General features: G+C 36.4%; 1 protein-coding gene across 2 annotated transcripts in view; it reads left to right on the top strand.

Annotated features, from left to right (window-relative positions):
- LOC131682711 (homeobox protein homothorax-like) overlaps nucleotides 1–21,831 on the top strand; it is a 904,179-nt gene that overhangs the window by 797,895 nt on the left and 84,453 nt on the right. Inside the window, exon 8 of one of the 2 annotated variants that reach the window (XM_058964749.1) lies at nucleotides 8,569–8,651. The exons of the other annotated variant lie outside the window; for it this stretch is intronic. Coding sequence (XP_058820732.1) covers nucleotides 8,569–8,651 — 83 coding nt within the window. The remainder of the gene's footprint in view (nucleotides 1–8,568; nucleotides 8,652–21,831) is intronic. 2 annotated transcript variants of the gene reach the window in all.

The raw sequence follows: 21,831 nt of genomic DNA, 5'->3' as shown, positions 1-21,831 counted from the left end.
AAGAGTACCTAATGTAAATTTTCATTAAAAAGCTGTTTTTTCTGGACGGAGACCTTTATTTATTTATTTATTTATTTATTTATTTATTTATTTATTTATTTATTTATTTATTTATTTATTTATTTGTTTATTTATTTATTTATTTATTTATTTATTTATTTATTTATAAAGGATTAAAAGGCCATTAAATCAACAATTTAATGCAATAAAATGTAGAATAAACATATATTTGAAACACCGTGCCCAAAAATTTTGGAACATAAATTTGTCAGGCGCACCATCATTTGAAGCGAAAATCAACGAGTTAAATTTACTGATTTAGCGTCATCTACAATTGGTGTCACTGTCATTGAACGAGATTTAGATTTTAATATATGAACTCAAATATGTACATAAAAATGTCTTCGTCGTTTTATGGAAGCTACCACAAATTACCTTTCATAAATAGGAACAATATCTCAAAATCTTATTGTCTATCTCGTGATAATCTTGTATTTCGTCGTGTTGTTGCAGTAAAAAAAGTCTGGCGAGAAAGTTTCTAATTTAGGAAAAAATAATAACTCTGTCACTTTGCCAACCGATTTTGGTGATAAATAAAAAGGTTGTCAGATGCGGAATTAAATGTTCTCTCTTTTTTATATTATTTTCTATTTGATTATATTGTTTTGTTTGCATTACATTTCTAATTTAGTATATTGGGTGTTCAGCCACAAGTGGAGAGTTTTCATCCCTATCACGGTGTTCCTAAAATCGTTAGGGACCGCGGGGCAAGTCCGACACCTTAAGCGCAATAATTTTTCTAAAATTACACAAAGCTCCTAAAATTTTATATTCTGTGCATAATCCTTGTTTAGGTGGTTCTTAACAAAATATAATTTTTTCAGCGTTTCAAAAAATTGAATTCAATAAAAATTATTGGTTGCCAAAAAATGGAGAAAAATGACATATTAAAAACGCTGCGGGTAAGACCGACACCCCAAAGGGGCAAGAGCGACCCCCTTTTGAACTTTCTTTTTGTCATTTTTTTTTCATTAAAAATGTATTGTGTATGTGTGATAAAGTGTAGTTATGTGTATATGAGTATGTGTGATACAAACGCATGCTTTCTGTAGTTTCATCGCGTAGCAAGAGGAAGAGCATTCGAATGCGTGGTGTTATGAATAAAAAAAATGTTTAACGCATGGTTTATATTATGGTACGGGTTTTCTCAAGGATTTCTTTCGAGCCTAATTGCCACTTGTATAGCCATTCTAAGTAGGAAGAGCTGTTCTGCAAGCAGATTATATACGCTATTACTAGGACTCATTCACTTGAAAGTGACGCACGCTTCGTAGTAAGCTATCCGGTTCGTGTTGTGATTTTTCGGAACACTGTTGATCAATAATCCGGCGGTCAATGAAAATTTTTCATGAATGTCATTTCAAAATCTAATATTAGATTATACTTTTCGTTTCTGTTTGTAATATAATTATGAAACACGTTCAATTTATTACTTAATTTTTTTGGACGGCTTTTAGACAATACTGATAAATAAAGACAAAAAACATAGTTTCCGTGTATTTCAATTATTAACATGACGTAATTATAGTCTAATTGAACACAACAAATATACCCAGTCGTTTGTATCGATTCAAAAACGAACCCAATCAACTAAATACCGTGTCGGTCTTACCCCACCCAAAAACTGTCGGTCTTACCCCAACAGCGCACATTTTCGTTAAATGCTCAATTAACAGTATTGAAATACTCAAACTTATCTTCAATTCACACAAATAACGATATGGAGACTAGAATAGAATGTGTGACACAAAAACTGGTCATTTTCAAAGCTTTTGTGTTATTGAAACCTTAAAATGTATCAACTAAAAATAACATCCAAATGCGCATCAACTTTGCTTTCGCTTGTTTTGTTTATTTTGTTGACGTTTAATAAATCCATACGGCATCGATGCGTATCGAAATGCCTAAAATAATCGTACTAATAATATACTGTCATTATTGTATGATTTAAAATTTGATATCTGGGAAAAGTCGTGGGGTGTCGGGCTTACTCAGGGTGTCGGGCTTACCCCCAGTTCCCCTATTAACAAAAAAAAATAACCATACATTTGTCATACGGCATTCGAAAGATACAGTATCCAAGCATCTTCTCAGTGAATTTCAAAATGATCCATCGAGAGATTCGAGAGAAATTGCGATTTGAAGTTTTATGACACGTTTCATAAGGCTACCAGCAAACACCCACGGGTTTGGTCCTATCTCTATAAACAAAAAAATATTTGTCTACTTATTTAGTACATGGCATTCGAAATGTATAGTTATAAAGTATATCTCCTGCAATTTTAAAAATATTTCATTGGCGGAATCGAAATTCATAACGGTTTGGATGTGGTATGCGGTCATAGATGGGTTTTCTACCAGACTTCTAGCGTGAATCCATGTTTGTCCATTGACTATTTAGATTGTTTATACGTCGCTATTTTTAAAGGAAAACCTTACCATTTGATTTCTTAAATATAATGTACAAAAGGTGTTATTTATATGGTGCACTGAGAAAATATGAAAATAGGGTTGTCTACCAAACGTTAAATATAATGCGTAAATTAAAAAAAATAACATAACAGTTGGAATGTTTACTTCAAAAGGCCAATGGTTTGTTGACCGATTCTAATTATTTTTTTCATTATTGAACAGGTGGACGTTTCATCGTTAATTTTCATTAAGAAGAATATAAAGCAGAGTCATCTACATCAATAAATAGACAATATAATTGATCTCAACTATATGTATTATCATTATTTAGTGAATATTTTTGTATTAAAAATAGCGGTCTGTCCATTTTTATATACTAGTTGATTGCAATTGCTGTATAAACATCTGAATGTTAAATTTTCATGATAAGTTCAATTCGACAATAAAACTGACAATAGTTAGAGATATGAGCAGATAAACCTTTTACTAATAACATCCCCTTTGACCAGTTTTAACATCTGTCAACCCATCCAGTGAATCACGATTGTACAAAATTTCCAACAAAAACCGTTTCATAACATAAATTGATCTGAATCAGCAAATACCTTCATATTTTTTAAATTTATGGTTTTATTTTTCCATGATTTGTAGTTTGCGTTCGTTACATTCAACTAATGTATAGAAATTGATAGGTCGTCGTTGTGAATATAAAGATATTCACTAAATAGTGATAATACATATAGTTGATGATAATTATGTTGTCTATTGTTTGAAGTAGGCAACTCTATTTTATATTCTTCTTAATGAAAATTAACGATGAAACTTCTACTTGTTCAATAATGAAAAAAATAATTAGAATCGGTCAACAAACCATTGAGATATGGCCTTTTGAAGTAAACACTCCAATCCATCCATTTTTTAAAATTATATTTAACGTTTGGTAGACAACCCTATTTTCATATTTTTTCAGTGCACCATATAAATAACAGCTTTTGTACATTATATTTATGAAATTAAATGGTAAGGTTTTCCTTTAAAAACCGCGACCCCTTAAAACGATCTAAATAGTCAATGGACAAACATGAATTCACGCTTGAAGTCTGGTAGAAAATCCATCTATGACCGCATACCACATCCAAACCGTTATAAATTTCGATTCCGTCAATGAAATATTTTCAAACTTACACTTGATTACTATATCTTTCGAATGCTATGTACTAAACAACTAGACACATATTTTTTTTGTTTATAGAGATAGGACCAAACCCGTGGGTGTTTGCTGGTAGCCTTATGAAACGTGTCATAAAACTTCAAATCCCAATTTCTCTCGATGTATCATTTTGACATTCACTGAGAAGATGCTTGGATACTGTATCTTTCGAATGCCGTATGACAAATTTATGGTCATTTTTTTGTTAATAACGGTTTTAGGAGCACCGTGCTATTGTTTACATGATTCAGTTAATTATTATTAAGTTATAATATGCTTTCGCAGTTAAGTTTTTTTTTTCAGTAGGACGTTTTACACCTACTTGTCTTCTGAATAAGGAGCTAATCAAATCTTATAAACTAACTTATAAACTATAAAGAGAGCTAGTCGTTGCAATTGAAGATTGCAACGATTTTTGTCGGAAGTTGCTTATAATACTGTTCGTCATAATTTCTAATGTTTCTATGTTTGCAAGTCTGTGCAACTCATTTGTGCTGAACCAGGGAGGACGCTTCAAAATCATTTTCAGAATTTTATTCTGAATCCTTTGAAGCGTTTTCTTTCTAGTAGCACAACAACTTGCCCAGATTGGCACTGCATATAGCATTGCCGGTCTAAATATTTGTTTATAAATTAATAGTTTGTTCTTTAGGCAGAGCCTAGAAATTCTATTTATAAGAGGGTATAAACATTTTATATATTTGTTGCATTTTGTTTGTATTCCTTCAATGTGATCCTTAAAAGCGAGTTTTTTATCGTAAATCAAACCCAAGTATTTAACTTGATCTGACCACGTTAAATTCAAACCATTAAATTTAATAATATGGTTATTATTTGGTTTAAGAGAAGAAGCTCTTGGCTTATGCGGAAACACAATCAATTGTGTTATTGCCGCATTAGTGTAAATTTTCCATTTTTTCAGGTAATCATTGAAAATATTTAAGCTTCGTTGCAGTCGACTGCAGATAATACGAAGACTCCTACCAGTGGCTGAGATGCTAGTATCATCACAGAAAAGTGACTTTTTACAGCCTGTAGGTAGATTTGGAAGATCAGAGGTAAAAATATTGTATAGTATTGGTGCGACGCTTGATTCTTGAGGGACGCCTGCTTTAACGGGTATCTTATTAGATTTACAATTCTGATAAGAAACCTGTAGGGTACGGTTAGTAAGATAATTTTTAATTATCTTTATTATGTAAATTGGAAAATTGAAATCCCACATTCTGGCAATTAATCCTTTGTGCCAAACACTGTCGAAAGCTTTTTGGATGTCTAGAAGAGCAACTCCAGTGGAATGGCGCTCTGAGATATTTGCCTTTGTCATGTTAGTTACTCTCACAAGTTGATGAGTAGTTGAATGTCCAATACGAAATCCAAACTGCTCAGGAAGAAAAATAGAATTTTCATTATATGTGACATCATTCTGGTTAGGATGATTTTTTCAAATAATTTACTAATAGAAGAGAGTAAACTAATTGGTCGATAGCTAGATGCTTCCGCTGGGTTTTTATTTGGCTTCAAAATAGGAATAACCTGGGCATTTTTCCATCTTTCAGGGAAGTATGCTAATTCAAAACATTTATTGAATATTTTGACCAAGTATCTTATGGTGATTTAGGGAAGGTTTTTAAGAAGAATGTTGAAAATTCCATCATAACCTGGAGCTTTCATATTTTTTAACTTTTTCATGATGGATTTGATCTCATCATAGTTTGTTTCAACAATATCGTCTAGAGACAATACTTGATTTGAAACGTTTTCTTATTTTTGTAAGACTTCGATTTCAATAGGACTCACAACGTTAAGATTTAAATTATGGACGCTTTCAAACTGCTGAGCAAGTTTTTGAGCTTTTTCTTCGATTGTAGGAAGTATGTGGTACCCTTCCTTCAAAGCTGGAATTGGTTTCTGAGGCTTCTTAAGAACCTTGGAAGTTTCCAGAAAGGTTTAGAATTTGGTTTGAGTTGTTCAACCTCTTTCGCGAAATTTTCATTTCTTAAGAGTGTAAATCTATGCTTAATTTCTTTTTGTAGATCCTGATAGATATATTTCATAGCAGGATCACGAGAACGTTGATACTGAAGTCTTCGAACATTCTTCAAGCAAATCAGAAGTTGAAGATCGTCGTCAATAATAGGAGTAATAAATTGTTTCTGTATTGTTGGTACTGATAAATTTCTAGCATCAACTATAGAATTACTTAAATTTTGTAATGCCGTATCAATGTGAGCTTTATTTTGTAAATCAAGGTAATGATTAAAATTATTCTCAATATAAGTTTTGTACCTTTCCCAATGCGCTCTTTGTGATAATTGAACACTGAGCTAATGGGATTGGAAACAGCTTCTTGAGAAAGTGAAAAAGTTACTGGAAGATGATCAGAATCAAAGTCAGCATGTGTAATCAATTCGTTACAAATGTGACTTTGATCTGTCAAAACCAAATCAATTGTTGATGGAATCCTTACAGACGAATAGCACGTAGGACTATTCGGGAACAAAATTGAATAATAACCAGCAGAGCAATCATTAAAAAGTAGTTTAACGTTGGAACTGCTTTGAGCATTATTCCAGGCTCATTGTTTGGCGTTAAAATCACCGATTATGAAGAATTTCGACCGATTTCTTGTAAGTTTTTGTAAGTCTCCTTTCAAGAAATTAATTTGCTCGCCAGTGCACTGAAAAGGCAAATAGGCTGCATCAATTAAAATGATACCAAGATCAGTTTCAACTTCGATACCCAAACTCTCGATCACCTTGGTGTAAAGAGACGGCGTAACGGAGTGTTTGATCCTGCGATTAACCGCTATTGCGATTCCTCCGCCGAATCCAACAATTCGATCAAATCGATGAATAACAAAATTAGAGTTACTCTTCAATTTAATATTTGGTTTAAAAAAAGTTTCGGTCGCAACGGCTATATGCACATTATGTATCATCAAGAAGTTGAAAAATTCATCTTCGCACGTTTTTAATGAACGAGCATTCCAATTTAATAAATTTAAATGATTATTTAAAGTCATTGTTAAACTTTAATTTCATTACAATTTTGTTAGCAAATTCCCACCCCGCTTGAAAAGCTTCAAACATGGAGGTAGAATTTAACATGGCAATCATCATAGGTAACATAGAGTCCTGCAGGTATTTTACTTTTTCTTCCGTTACGCTACCTAGATCCATTGGACTAAAGGAAGCGTTGGGTGCAAACAAGTTTGTAGGCGTGGTAACGGTAGCCCTTATTTTGGCCTTGTTACCTGCCACTGAAGCATAAGATGACACACCATTGTAGGTTGGTGTGACGGAGGTAGAAGAAGTTGTTAATCTATTTTGAATCGGATTAACACGTTTCGACGTGTTTTCTTGAAGTGTACCTGAAGAAGTAGGTACATTTTTTATTTGTTGTTTTTGTTGTCTTTAACGAGAATTTACAATTTTTGCTCGAACAGGACAACCCCAGAAATTCGATTTATGATTTTCGCTACAATTAGCGCATTTGAAACTTTTTGTGGTTTTTTTCACCGGACAAGTATCTTTCGTGTGCGATTTATCACAACAGATCATACATTTGGAATCCAAATGACAATTTTTTGTGCCGTGCCCAAAGCCTTGGCATCTACGACACTGGGTCAGATTTTAAATTGTGCTCCCATGTCGTCTATAATGTTCCCATTTTACTCGCACGTGGAACATAAAACGTGCTTTTTCAAATACTTTCAAATTATTAACATCATTACGGTTAAAATGAATTAAATAAAGCTCCTGGATAATTCCATAGCGAACTGGCGTGTTATCGCCGCTAGCCTTTCTCTTCATAAGAATAACTTGTGAAGGAGAAAAGCCAAGTAAATTTTTCAATTCGTTGGATATTTCATCCAAACTTTGACCTTGAGGTAGCCCTTTCAAGACAGCCTTGAATGGTCTAGCTGTCTTGAAATCATATGAATAAAATTTATATAACTTCTCCGTAAGATACTGGAGTAGTCGTTTGTGGCCAATCAATTTTTCCGCTGTAACTCGACATTCTCCTCTTCGGCCAATCTGAAAAGAGACTTTCACGTCCGGAAGGAACGTTGAAAGCTCAGTTCGAAAGGCCTTGAAGTCGGAGATCATCACTGTTATCGGCGGAGTTGATTGCGTTTCTTCTCATTGGCATTATGCGCAATGCGAGGAAATTTAGAAATATCATCAGCTTCACATTCGGATAAAACATCGAATGAGTTTCTGCAGTCAATTGAATTTTCGGGTGGAGAAGATGCCCTTTTCCGTTTAGCTTTAATTTTTGGCACACGGCCTTTCTGGGAGGACCCAGGCATGTTGGAAGAATTAAATATTTCTTTAGGCTGAATTGTTCTTGAAAAATGTTTTAGTCTTGAAAAAGACTGATTGAGTAGAAAAAGTAGCTAGTCTTGAGAAAGACTAATTGTCGAAAAAAATATAGGTAGTCTTGAGAAAGACTGATCGAGCGAAAATATAGGTAGCCTTGAGAAAGACTGTTGCTGTTGAAAAACTCTAGGTAAACCAGGAGCTATCAAGATTTGTGACCGGTTCGAACGAAGGTTCAAGCCGGTATGAAATGTTCTCTCTATTTTTATTGAAGCAAAGACGCAAAGACCAATTTTTATTGAAGTGGACGAAAAGTTATTGCGTTTTTCATCTTGCTCCCTTATGAAGGTGTTGCTTATACTTGAATCTTTAAAAGCGATTATCTCAAAATCATGTTTCCCAAAAGCGTCTTTGCGGTGACTAAGATTGCCGGAAAAGTTTTCAACCGATCTCAAATTTGTTTCTTGACTTGTTCGTAATTTAATTGTGTCCTTGAACGATTCCATTTTTTCGTCAATATTTTCATATTATTGTTATGAATTTTTTAATAATTTTTTTCAGGTGAAAATAGTGATTTTTTGGAAAAATCGACCCCGTTTCCAAAAAGAAGAATTTTTTTAATCGATCGTTCAAGGACACCACAGGTACATATACTAATGATTTTTTTAGTTTGTTGGTCAACAGATACCAGCAACTAAACAGCTGTTCGACTAGAATCGTAGTCACGGCAAACCTCTTTGAAAAAAAACGCGCTTTGAGGAAATTGCTATAGTTTCGACAATTATTAATATTTTTTATTTTCTCAAGTGGATTTTGCAAATTGAACATTGTACTACGCTAAACGTATAACAAGTATTTCATAAAATATGACTACATACCTTTATAAAAATTCAAACTTTTCCCTTTTTTCCCGCATCTCAACATATATAAAACCCCTTAACTGATTAAAACTAAATTAACCCTAGAACGTTGCACTGGGGTAAAAATGTACCCCACGGCACTTCGGCATTAACCGACCTGAGACCCTAACCATAAATCAATTTAGAGTTCCTAGTAAGGGTAGGAAAAAGTGGTATAGCCAGTTTGCTTATAGCCTTTGTGGAAGCAGGTGTCCAAGTTCGCATGGGGTACATTTGTACCCCAGTGTACGGTTGCCGTTAGTGTTTCGTCAGGTTTCGTGCTGTCGGTGGAAATGTGATTCGTGACAATACCAGTTTAAATACTTGTTGTTTTACTACCTAAGTAACACTTAGTATTATATAATTGTTTTTAATCTTTTATTTAATTTATTTAATTTAATATTGAAGCGGAACGAAAAATCATTCTCATTTTTGCTGATCTTTATTGTTTTATTGTTGATTTTTTATAGTTTTTCAAAGCAATGGCTCGCAAGTATAATTTGCGCACAATAACTGCTGTAACAGTAACGTTGCGTGTTACCAATGTTTTACTGGTTAGATTTTTTTTCATTTCGATTTCCACCCCATTTCGTGGAATTTTCCAAAACACGATTTTCAAACTTCCACTCTTCAAAATAATTGCACTTTTTCAAAAATATCGAAATTCAATTTTATATCATTTCAAGATTATTCTTTTAGCTTTTAGAATCATTTGATTTTTTTTTTCAAATCGGTTGAAAATTCGCAAAGTTATAGTAATTTTTGTATAAAAAGTCCAAACCGCAAGTTTTTCACGTTATGTATCATTGATTCAAGAAATTACTTACTTTCACTTACAGAGCTGTTTTCGCTATTAAAAAACGAAGAAAATGATGTATTATACATTTCTTTTGTTTGCATTTTTACCTGCGAAAATTGCGATACCCCAATACAACGTTCTAGGGTGGAAAACGCAAGTGCAACGTTGTAGGGTTAAAAGTTTTCCTATTAATTGCTGCGAAAGAACGTTTTAGTATGTATAATGATTAAATACAGCTACATTTCATAGGACTTCAGCGCTATGCTAATATTTAGAGGATTGACAATATTTTACCTTGTTTCGAAAGTATTGGTCTCAAAATGTAGGGAATTTTATTAATAAAAATCGTACAAGTTGAATTTTCTCATAAATGTTACATTCTGAGGAGTCCGTCAAAGTAAATTGTCGTGTAAATAAGAATAACACTTTATTATATACTTAGTTGCGTTTCGGCTTCGCCTCATCAGAAACCGACACTAACTTAATGTCGGAATAGATTAGCGCCGGCTTGACGCAATCGAACGACTGATCAAACATGATGTCCCGTTCGAGCAGAAGTTCTGTTTATGCCGATGAGACACAGTGAAGCCGAAACTTGTCTTGGCTAAGCAGGCCTATGCGAAAGCACTATGCTATATTTCACCCTAAGGAGGAAAATTGGGTAAACACCAAAATTTCTCACCTGGGGGAAAATTTGTTGGTAAAACCAGTCTTTGTACTTGAGAGCACAAATCCTTATTTCTTACACAGTTGCGTTTCGGCTTCACCTCATCAGAATTTGGTTTTTACCAAATTTTCTTCCTTAGGGTGAAATATAACTTTATTATATATGGTTATACAAAATAAATGAATAAGTTCAACACAATTTTTAAAAATACATGAATTTACCGCATTACCGCGCGGTGCGATAAGCGGTGCGGTTTTATTATTTTTTTTGCGGTTGCGGTGCGGACTATCCATTTACCACCCACATCCGCACCGCGACGAACCCTACCATTCGACTCAGTTCGTTGAAATTGACAAATGTCTGTATGTGTGTGTGTTTTCAAATCTCACTCACTTTTCTCAGAGATGACTGAACCGAATCACTCAAACTTATTTTTAAATAAAAGGTATATCGCTCCCATTAGCTACTATTGAATTTTTTGTCGATCGGACTTCCGGTTCCGGAGTTGCGGGTTGAAGAGTGCGGTCACCTAGCAAATCTATATATATATATATATATATATATATATATATATATATATATATATATATATATATATATATATATATATATATATATATATATATATATATATATATATATATATATATATATATATATATATATATATATATATATATATATATATATATATATATATATATATATATATATATATATATATATATATATATATATATATATATATATATATATATATATATATATATATATATATATATAGTAGGATTCCGATTTGGCAAGAATTTTATTTTTTTCAGTTGCCAAAACCGGAACCGTGGCAAAAATGGAACCTTATTTTTGAAGCTTTTTCAATTTACCTGAACCATTACAGATAGACTTGTTTATTCAGAAAACTTGCTTCAACTCATTTGTGTTATTAAATTGTAGGGCATTCCGCAGGAAAACTTCACACATCTAAACAGTCGATACTTTGAGCACCTCAACCACAAGGACCACCCTAATTCCGTTCATTCGAAAAACTCGCCAAAAAACTAACAAATTAGCCAAAGACATTATAAAGCAAACCAAACTATTTGGGGACCATCAGTTTTGTAATCCTAAATACGGCTTTGGGAAGCACCATGGTCAGCTTTCGATATGTACTGAAAATTTAGTGCCAAGTTTTGTGATGACGTCGTAATAATACAAAGATAAAGAGGCTCGCAATGTTACTAAGGTTCTATTGAAAATTTTCTCCAGAACTAGTCTTATTACGCAGTGTAGCGTATTCGTCTGTATTTGATTCTTAAAGGGCACAGGCTCTGGGTCTTACTATAAAAATTAATTCCGGCAGACATTACCATTTTATAGGGAACTAGCTAATACACATCGCGCGTTGCTGCGATTTTCAACGAAATAGGAGAAAACCACAATTTGTTCCAAAGCGCCATCTGGCGGGCAGATAATCTCCAACTAATAGCACACAAACACGCCCCATACCAAATAGTTACTGTGTGCAAATTTTTACGGAAATCGGTTAAGCCGTTTGGGAGTCTATAAATCATATACATACAAACATTGACTTTTATATATATATATATATATATATATATATATATATATATATATATATATATATATATATATATATATATATATATATATATATATATATATATATATATATATATATATATATATATATATATATATATATATATATATATATATATATATATATATATATATATATATATATATATATATATATATATATATATATATATATATTGACAAAATCGGGACATATATTTTTCTTTCTTTCGAAGTTCTTAAAATGTTCTTCTTTAGTCCCTGGATATAGCTTCATAACCCTTTCCGATTATTTAGTTAAAATTCCGCTTAATAGGGTCAGACAACGCAAAATTTAAATAAACTTAAAATTTGGATTTTTCCATATGTAGGATCTCTAAGATAAGAAAAATATACTCAACAAAAAAAAATTACTCGAATTCAACTTGGTCCGTCAAACTACCAACTATCAAATTTCATATGAGACTGACAAAATCGGGTGAAAAAGCTGACAAAATCGGGGGCAGATAAAATCGGGTCTTCGCTGTAATTTATCAATCGTACAATATAATGGTATCATTCTCTCTATTATGTAGATATGTGCATTGAAGGTACCTTACTTGAAATAGTAACAAGCATGACAACAATGTTCCATAAATACCTTCTCGTCTCATTGCGACTACTCTCCACAAAATAGATCTTTGTCACACACGTCCATAGCGAACAAGTCCATTGTTCACATTGTTCCTTCAAATTGATGTTCTTTGTATGTTTTAATCAACTCGAATAATTAATAATCATATTCGCTTTTGTTCTGTTTGCTTTCGTCCATTACTGGACAGTCAGTTTATAAAAGTAGCAAATGAGCAAATCATCAATTTTTTCCTAATAATACTGTTTGTTATTTGTATGGACTTGTCAGCTTCAGATTCGTCCAAATCTTTTGACAATTTTGACGCTGCTAATTCGAATGGTAATTGGAACGCTGCTAATTCGAATGGTAATTGGTAATTATAATCATATGCAAAATATGAACAACTTTCTCCGATATCTCTAGTTCACCCACAAGAGGTTTCAAATTTCTATAGTAATATATATGGAAACTTGGAAATAAAAGCTTAAATTCCAATACAAAATTTCACAGTAACTGCGTACCTCAAAACTTGCGGTCGCGTAGTTTATTTTATAACGAATAGCTTTGTTGAAGATTGCACATTGATTGAAGGTTCCCCTAAAAAGTTTTTTAGTTTTGAAGACCAACCAATTTTTCTGAAATTTCCTATTCTAAGCATGTGCGAGAAAGAGAGGCAACACATAACTTTATATGAGATTATCTTTTTACTGCAAAATCGGATCAATTTGCAGTCTTCGGTAATGTTGATCCTTACACCTTGAGCTATATATCTGCAGATTTTGGGATACACAAGATGATACTGGCATTTTGTACTGAATTTATTGTTTCAATTGTCTGTTTTTCATATATTTTCACATACAAACTTGAAAACTCTTACTATTAATGTTAGAAGTATTATTTGAACAGAATCATCATGAATATAACCAAATATGCTTACCATGTTCTTGAACATCTATTACGAAAAAATATTTACACAGCTATACTAAAACTGTTGAGCAGTTAACCGTTTTGCAAAGTTACGACCAGAAAAATATTTCACGAACAATACTACTTTCATTGGTTAGGCTCTTCGTGTTTGATCTTCTGGGAAACAATATAGATAGCCCGGAGTTGCTAAACCAGCTCCAATTCAACGTACCGCCTAGACCCACCAGACGAACTGATTTCTTTCGGTTACCGATGTATCGTACTCTATTTCTCAAAACAATCCGTTCAATGTATGCTGTCGTAATTTTAATAATGTAGCTGACAAATATGATTTTAAAATTGCAAAGACTGCCTTTAAAATCTTAATTAAGGAACTGTCTGTACGGGTAATTCGAAGACCAGTAAATAAATAAATAAAATATCTCAAATCAATCGACCTATCAAATATTTCATTACGAAACAAATCTACTATGCAATACCGATAGGAAATTAACTTAGTTTGAATTGGATATATTAATGATTTTTGGCTTTCTTATATACATATTAGGCAATCACTCCAAAAACATCGAGCTGCCAATCGAGTCCCAGAGGGCTAAGTACTATTCGATTCAATTCGTCGAGACCGCAAAATGTCTGTGGGTGCTTGTGTGTGTCAAATAAAGCCGCTAAATATTTTTTAACACTACTTGGATTAGCGGGCCTATATCACTAAAAACCAATCAAAGTAACTTTGGCCATATTGGACACCTCTTAGAGGAGTAGAGATAGCGTAGTTGGCCTTGTACGTAGCTCACCTGGGTTAAATTCCCAACCCCGCACATAGGGTTAGAGATTCTTCTAAATAAATTTCTCTAACCCGATAAAGAGGCGAATGACCCTAAGGTTAAATCCTCTATGATCAAAACAAAAAAAAATGGCCACTTATGACGGTTTTTGATACTCTCGGGGAACTATCAAAGTTCGTATGATAATGTCACACCTATTTCTCAGCAAATTCTTCACTGATTTTTACAAGCTTGGTTTCAAATGATAAATACAATACACCCATTGACTGCTATTGAATTTCATTCAGATCTGACTATTGATTCTGGAGTTACTACGGTTACATAGGAATTTAAACCGCAACAAGGTACCGGGCATATTCCAGAAATAAAGTCACATAGGATTTGGTGATGACTGAATCCATTTTCACCAACTAGGCCTCTCTCACATCCTCTTTTGCAGTTATAATCCCTTTCCCCTCCAATTGCATTCTAAAATATGTTAACACGAAGACAACATGTAATTCATTCTGATTTATCCACTTAAATATTATATTTTTTGTTCCAAGGACGTCATCGTCAACATGTTGCTCATCAGGTTCGTGGCAGTCGTGCCCTTGTAAATGTGTGCAAAGTGTAATAAGAACGTAATAGACATTTTCACAAATATATTGATTATAACTTGCTATTGGATAAATGAGAAAGGCACAATTGCACCACTAAGTGGATTAAAACAGGTTTTTGCTCTTTGGGGCCACTGTGCGTTGGTTAGAGCAGTGTCTGCCATCTTTGTTCAACGCATTTGGGTCAAATGGTATGACGTCAGTGGATAATTTTGCCCCACACAGTTTCACTTTACATAGCCCGTACCGTTAAATTGTTGAACGACCCAAAGCTAAACTTGAAGGAATCTGGCACATAAGGGTATTGGGCAAATATCTTTCCTTATAAAATCATTGTATTCGCTGATATAGCAGGGCAAATAATCAAATTTACCCGCCCACAGCTTGGTCTAAGGGAGTACAGGAGCAAAAAAATCGCATGACGACCTTGTGCTGGTTAAACTCATTTTTACAAAAACTATAGCAAATTTCTTCTCCAGAATGACCCGTTCCCTAAGTTAGTGTATTGCGCAATTTTTGAGTCCTTTTCCGCATAGATTGGTTCAGTAGAAGTCCTGGAGTGTTGTCGCGAAATTTGAACATCGATAGTCCAAAATTCTGATTTTGTATGGCAAAACAGGACAGCGCTGTGTTCCGATTACCCTAGCTAGTAAACGGCAGCTCAGATCCACACCAAAATGCTTCATTCCCTAATTGAGACATTGGGGAATCCGATAGAGTGAATATCACATCAATATATTGTTCCAAATTCAAGATTTGTTGTCGCGAAATTTTGTAATTAATAGTAAAAATCTCTGTGGACATTGGCAACCATTATTTCAACAGATTTTGTTGCGAGCACCATACGCGAATTGCGATAAATTGGTCAAAGAACTAATCAACCAGAGCATGTCATACTTTTTATCGCTTATTTTAGTCATAGCAATGCACGTTTCTTTTTGATTGTATGCTACTAGTAGAAGGTGGGATATGGCATCCATCACTGACTTGAGAAACATTGATAAAATAAACAGAAAACATTTCGGTTTGGCCAATTGTACAGAATTGATTTTGGTGTGCAGATTATGTCAGGTTTCATGCGTGCTACATTGCGCAGTTGTTTGTGTCGCATTGTTATGTAGTTGCTGTGCATATGACTAATTTTAGGAGTTATTTCTCGGCATGAACGATAAATAAGAAGTCATTTAGGATTTTATCTGCGTTTACATAGAATAGTTTTGTGAGTAGGCAAGATTGTTATTGTACATTTTTTTTTATCTTAAAATACGTTTATTTAGGCCCAAATGCTGTAGCTTAACGGGGCCGATAATTCATTTTTTTTATATATATTATATGTCACATGTTAGCGGGGGAAGGGAAAGCCGTATTTAGGGGCGGCTTGCTCCCCTCTTATGTAAGTAAAGGAAATAGGTAGGAAGTGGGATACATATTGTGTAATTGACATCGTCGTTTGCTGATTGATCATTGTGGCGGATATGCACACTTTGTTGTAGTGTTGTAGTTTCCAGCCTGTAATCGCAGGGGCGAGGGGAGGGTCGATATTTCGGATAATTATTGGCACTCTATATCATCTGCATGTGCGGTATGTCATGATGTTCTGGATAGATGGTTATCAAGAAGGGTATGCACCGAAGACTCGTGAAGCAATGCCATATTGTAGATACAGGGATAGGTTGGTGAGATTCTATTGTGAATGAGAGAGGGTAAAATGTATTAAACTTGGACATCAATGGTTTTCAAAAAGATATAGATAAGAAAAATATAGGGGTGGTCACGGCTTGCCAGGACGTCCCGGACTGGCACATAGGGTGATCTACCTCGGGCCCGAAGGGAATCTATTAGTTGGAACCTGGCAACACAGTACTCTGCGCACAGCCAAACAACATGCTCGATGTCGTGATAGCCGTTCTCACAAACACAATGATTACTTTCAGCAAGCCCTATACGACGGAGATGCGCGTCAAACGAGTAATGGTTGGACATGATCCTTGACATCGTACGAATAAAGTCCCGGTTCACATCCAACCCCTTAAACCAAGCATTCGTTGATACCTTCGGGATAATGGAATGTAGCCACCATCCCAGATGCCCATTGCTCCATGAGGTTTGCCAACTATCGAGCGTCCTCTGACGAGAGATACTGAAAAATTCGTTGAAGCAAATTGGTCTTTCGTAAGTGTCGCCTTCTAATGCGCCCACCTTGGCTAAAGAGTCCGCCTTCTCATTGCCCGCAATAGAACAATGTGACGGGACCCAAACCAAGGTAATCTGGTAAGATTTTTCAGATAAAGCACTCAGATATTCCCGTATTTTCCCCAGGAAATACGGTGAGTGCTTTCCAGGCTTCGCCGCAAGGATGGCCTCAATGGAGCTGAGACTATCCAAAACGATGAAGTAATGGTCTGAGGGCAGGGTGTCAATGATCCCGAGAGTATACTGAATGGCAGCTAATTCTGCGACGTAAATTGAAGCAGGATCATTGAGTTTGAATGAGGCAGCAAGATTTTCGTTGAAGATACCGAAGCCTGTGGACCCGTCGAGAATTGATCTGTCAGCGTAGAACATTTTGGCGCAGTCGACTTGATGGTATTTGTTATAGAAAATATTTGGGACCACTTGTGGGCGAATATGATCCGGAATTCCACAAATCTCTTCCTTCATGGATGTATCGAAAAATACAGTTGGATCAGAAGTATCTAAGAGATGAGCACGGTTGACGTTATACGTAGATGAATTGATGTTCTGTGCCATGTAATCGAAGTACAAGGACATGAATCGGGTCTGAGAATTAACCTCGACAAGCCTTTCGCAATTTGCAATCACCAATGGGTTCAGAATATCGCATCGAATGAGCAATCGATATGAGAGGTCCCAAAATCGATTTTTCAGCGGAAGAACGCCCGCCAGCACTTCGAGACTCATCGTATGGGTCGAGTGCATGCAACCCAAGGCAATACGCAAACAACGATACTGGATTCGCTCCAGTTTGATGAAGTGTATGTTCGCAGCGGAGCGAAAGCAGAAACATCCGTACTCCAACACTGATAATATCATTGTTTGGTACAACCTGATTAGGTCTCCTGGATGGGCACCGCACCATGTTCCAGTTATTGTACGGAAAAAGTTGATCCTTTGTTCGCACTTCTGTTTCAGATACCTAATGTGACATCCCCAGGTACCTTTAGAGTCGAACCATACCCCGAGATATTTGAATGTTGAAGCCTGAGCAATAGTTTGATCCATTAATTGAAGCTGTAGTTGCGCTGGTTCACGCTTTCTAGAAAATACGACTAGCTCAGTTTTCTCCGTGGAGAACTCGATACCCAGTTGGAGAGCCCAAGCAGACAAATTGTCCAAGGTATCTTGCAGTGGTCCTTGCAAGTCGACGGCTTTAGGACCTGTAATAGAGACCACACCGTCATCTGCAAGCTGCCTTAGCGTGCAGGAATTGACAAGACATTCGTCAATGTCATTCACGTAAAAATTGTAGAGGAGAGGGCTTAGAAATGAGCCCTGGGGAAGGCCCATGTAACTAAATCGTGATGTCGATAAATCGCCATGCGAGAAATGCATTTGTTTTTCAGACAACAGGTTTAGCAAAAAGTTATTTAAAATTGGCGAAAGACCATGCTGGTGCAACTTCTCATAAAGAATGTTGATCGAAACTGAATCGAAAGCCCCCTTAATATCCAAGAATACTGATGCCATCTGCTTTTTGTTAGCATATGCCACTTGAATTTCTGTTGAGAGCAACGCAAGGCAATCGTTCGTCCCTTTACCTTTGTGGATGCCAAATTGTGTATCTGACAGTAAGCCATTTGTTTTGATCCAATTGTCGAGCCGAAACAGGATCATTTTCTCGAACAACTTCCGGATACAGCACAGCATTGCAATCGGACGATACGAATTGTGGTCGGAGGCTGGTTTTCCTGGTTTTTGGATGGCGATGACCCTCACCTGTCTCCAGTCATGTGGCCAATGTTACCCTCAAGAAACCTATTAAATAAATTCAACAAGCGTCTTTTGGCAGAGTCTGGCAGATTCTTCAACATGTTGAATTTGATTCTATCTGGCCCCGGGGCTTTATTGTTACATGATAAGAGAGCAAGTCAGAACTCCACCATCGTAAACGGTGTTTCATTCGCGGTATTGTAAGGCGACGCGGCGCGGTAGATTTTCTGTGCCGGGGCGGAATCCGGACAAACCTTATTGGCGAAATCGAATATCCAACGGTTTGAATATTCCACGCTCTCGTTAGTACTGTTTCGGTTTCGCATACGTCGGGCCGTGCCCCAAAGAGTGCTCATCGATGTTTCTCTTGTTAACCCGTCGACAAACCGGCGCCAGTAACTGCGTTTCTTAGTTTTCATTAAATTTTTCATTCGCTTTTCTAATATCGCGTACACTCGATAACTAGCAACTAACCCGTCGTTCCGGAAGGTTTTATACGCGGCAGCTTTCTCCGCGTACACGTCTGAGCACTCTTTGTCCCACCACGGGTTGGGAGAACGTTTTTGGGTGTTCACGTCGGGTACTCGTTTCGTCTGAGTTTGAATCGCGCTATCGAGAATCGAGTTGGACAAAAACTTATATTCTTCCTCCGGGGGAAGTACCTGTGTTGAATCGATAGTTTTGGACATCTCAGCAGCGTAGCTCTTCCAATCAATGTTTCGTGTGAGGTCATAGGGAACATTGATTGGTGCCGATGGTCTTGAACCAGTGGTGATTGCAATTATAATTGGTAAGTGGTCACTACCGTGGGGATCAGATATTACCTTCCACTTGCAATCTAACCGTAGTGATGTCGAGCATAAAGATAAGTCCAGTGCACTTGCTTGCGCAGGTGGTCTAGGAATCCGTGTCATTTCCCCTGTGTTCAGAATTGTCATATTGAAGTTGTCACAAAGGTCTTGAATTATCGAAGATCGATTATCGTCGTATAGACAGCCCCACCCCGTACCGTGAGAGTTAAAGCCTCCAAGAAGAAGCGGGGCGAGGGAAGGTGTTCAATCACGTTGGAGAATCTTCGATATCCCATCATGGCCCTAGGAGGAATGTAAATAGAAGGAATGCAAAGATCTTTGCCTTTGATTGTTGTTTGACAAGCGACAACTTCAATGCCTGGCGTCGAAGGGAGGTTGATTCGATTGAAGGAGTAGCACTTTTTGATCCCTAAAAGTACCCCCCCCCCCCCATATGAGTCTTCTCGATCCAAGTGGATAATGTTAAAATCGTGGAAGTTGAGGTTTATATTAGAAGTTAACCATGTTTCACATAGGGAAAATGCATCACAATGATTGTAATTTAGCAAGTGTTTTAATGAATCAATTTTGGGGATAATACTTCTGCAGTTCCACTGTAAAACAGTGATCAGATCCCTGATTCCGTCTAATAAGTTAGCCATCGAAGGATACGATCGCACTAAGGAGGGGCCATTGTTCAGTCAACTGTTTTAAAAATGTTCTTACTGTTGGTAGAATAGCAACCAGCAAGCTTTTCATAGGATCGGTAATGTTGAAAGCTGTGAATATCCAGTCCACAATGTCAGAAAATCTAAGGAATCCCGTTTTAGGTTGAGTTTCTGACTGTAAAATTGGAGCACTTGGGATTTTTGGTGCCCCTGGGAGTGCTGGGAACTCCTGGTTGTATCTCAATTTCCCAAAACCAGGAGGTATTATCTTCGGATTTGTACCAGCACTTCCACTTGATGAATTATTTTTATTTTGTACCCTTGTTTAGGACAACCCAGCACTTCCAGTTGATGAATTATTTTTATTTTGTACCCTTGTTTGGGACAACCTAGGACCCTTACGAGGAAGTTCAGGTGAGTTTTGATTAGGTCTTTTCCTAGAGTTTCCAAGCGGAGCCAAAGAATGCCCCTCGCAAGGGTTGTTAGAGGCGTTATTGTCAGTTGGCAAGAGAGCGAATGGGTTTTCGGAGATAAGTGGAACAACTCTTTTAAGCATTTCTGCGTAAGAGCGTCTGGAGCGATCTTTGGCGGATCGCTTCAGTATATCCGCGCGAAGTTTGTACGTTGGGCATGTCAAAAGTGTATGCGGATTCTCCCCACAGTAAACACACTTCTCAGCGGGCCTACTGCAAGTATCATCCGCATGGCGTTCCCCACATTTACCGCACCGTTGCTTGTTGCTACAGTAGGTGGCCGTGTGACCTAGCTGCTTGCAATTGGAACAATTCATGACCCGCGGTACAAACAGGCGTACAGGTAGACGAGCTCCTCCCACTTCAACGTAGCTCGGAAGTGCAGATCCGGCGAAGGTTACGCGAAACGAGTCTGATGGATAGTAATTACCATCTTCGATGGACTTTGAGTGCAATTGCTTGCACTCCAAAATCTTAACTGATTGAAGGTTAGGGTCCTTAAAGCGGCCAGCCCCATCATTCATCAGATCATCGATAGTTAGACCCGCATCACTTACCACACCGTCGATCTCCACATCACGAGACGGGATGTAGACGCGATACTCCAGCGTAAAGAGGCTATTGCTAACGATATCATTTATCTGACTGAACCTTTTTAATCTCGGTTACGGCCGAGTAACGTTTTGTCAGCTCCCGTGCAACAGTTATGCTGTTTAACGGTTTATTTTTGGGCCGAAAGTATACCACCCAAGGACCAGCGGATCCATCCTGGTAAACCTTGACTCGGGGGGGCTGTGAGACATTGGGGGAAAGTGGGGGAAGTGGATCGACCATAACATTATCTGTCTCAGTATCAGATATACGTTCTTCTTCCCCACAATATTCGTCTTCGGAGGGTGATCCTTCCGTTTGTTCCATTTTGTTGCGGGAGCAACACGCTCGACCGCACTATTTAATTTAAATCAAAATAAAAAATCAAAAACAATAAAAAAGGATAAGAAAAGTAAAAAACGAAACACTTCACCAGTTATTTCCTGACGAGCTGGTAGGTGAATT

Source organism: Topomyia yanbarensis, chromosome 1 (assembly GCF_030247195.1).
Source record: "Topomyia yanbarensis strain Yona2022 chromosome 1, ASM3024719v1, whole genome shotgun sequence".
NCBI lineage: Eukaryota > Metazoa > Arthropoda > Insecta > Diptera > Culicidae > Topomyia > Topomyia yanbarensis.
This window is presented reverse-complemented; position numbering and strand designations above follow the sequence as displayed.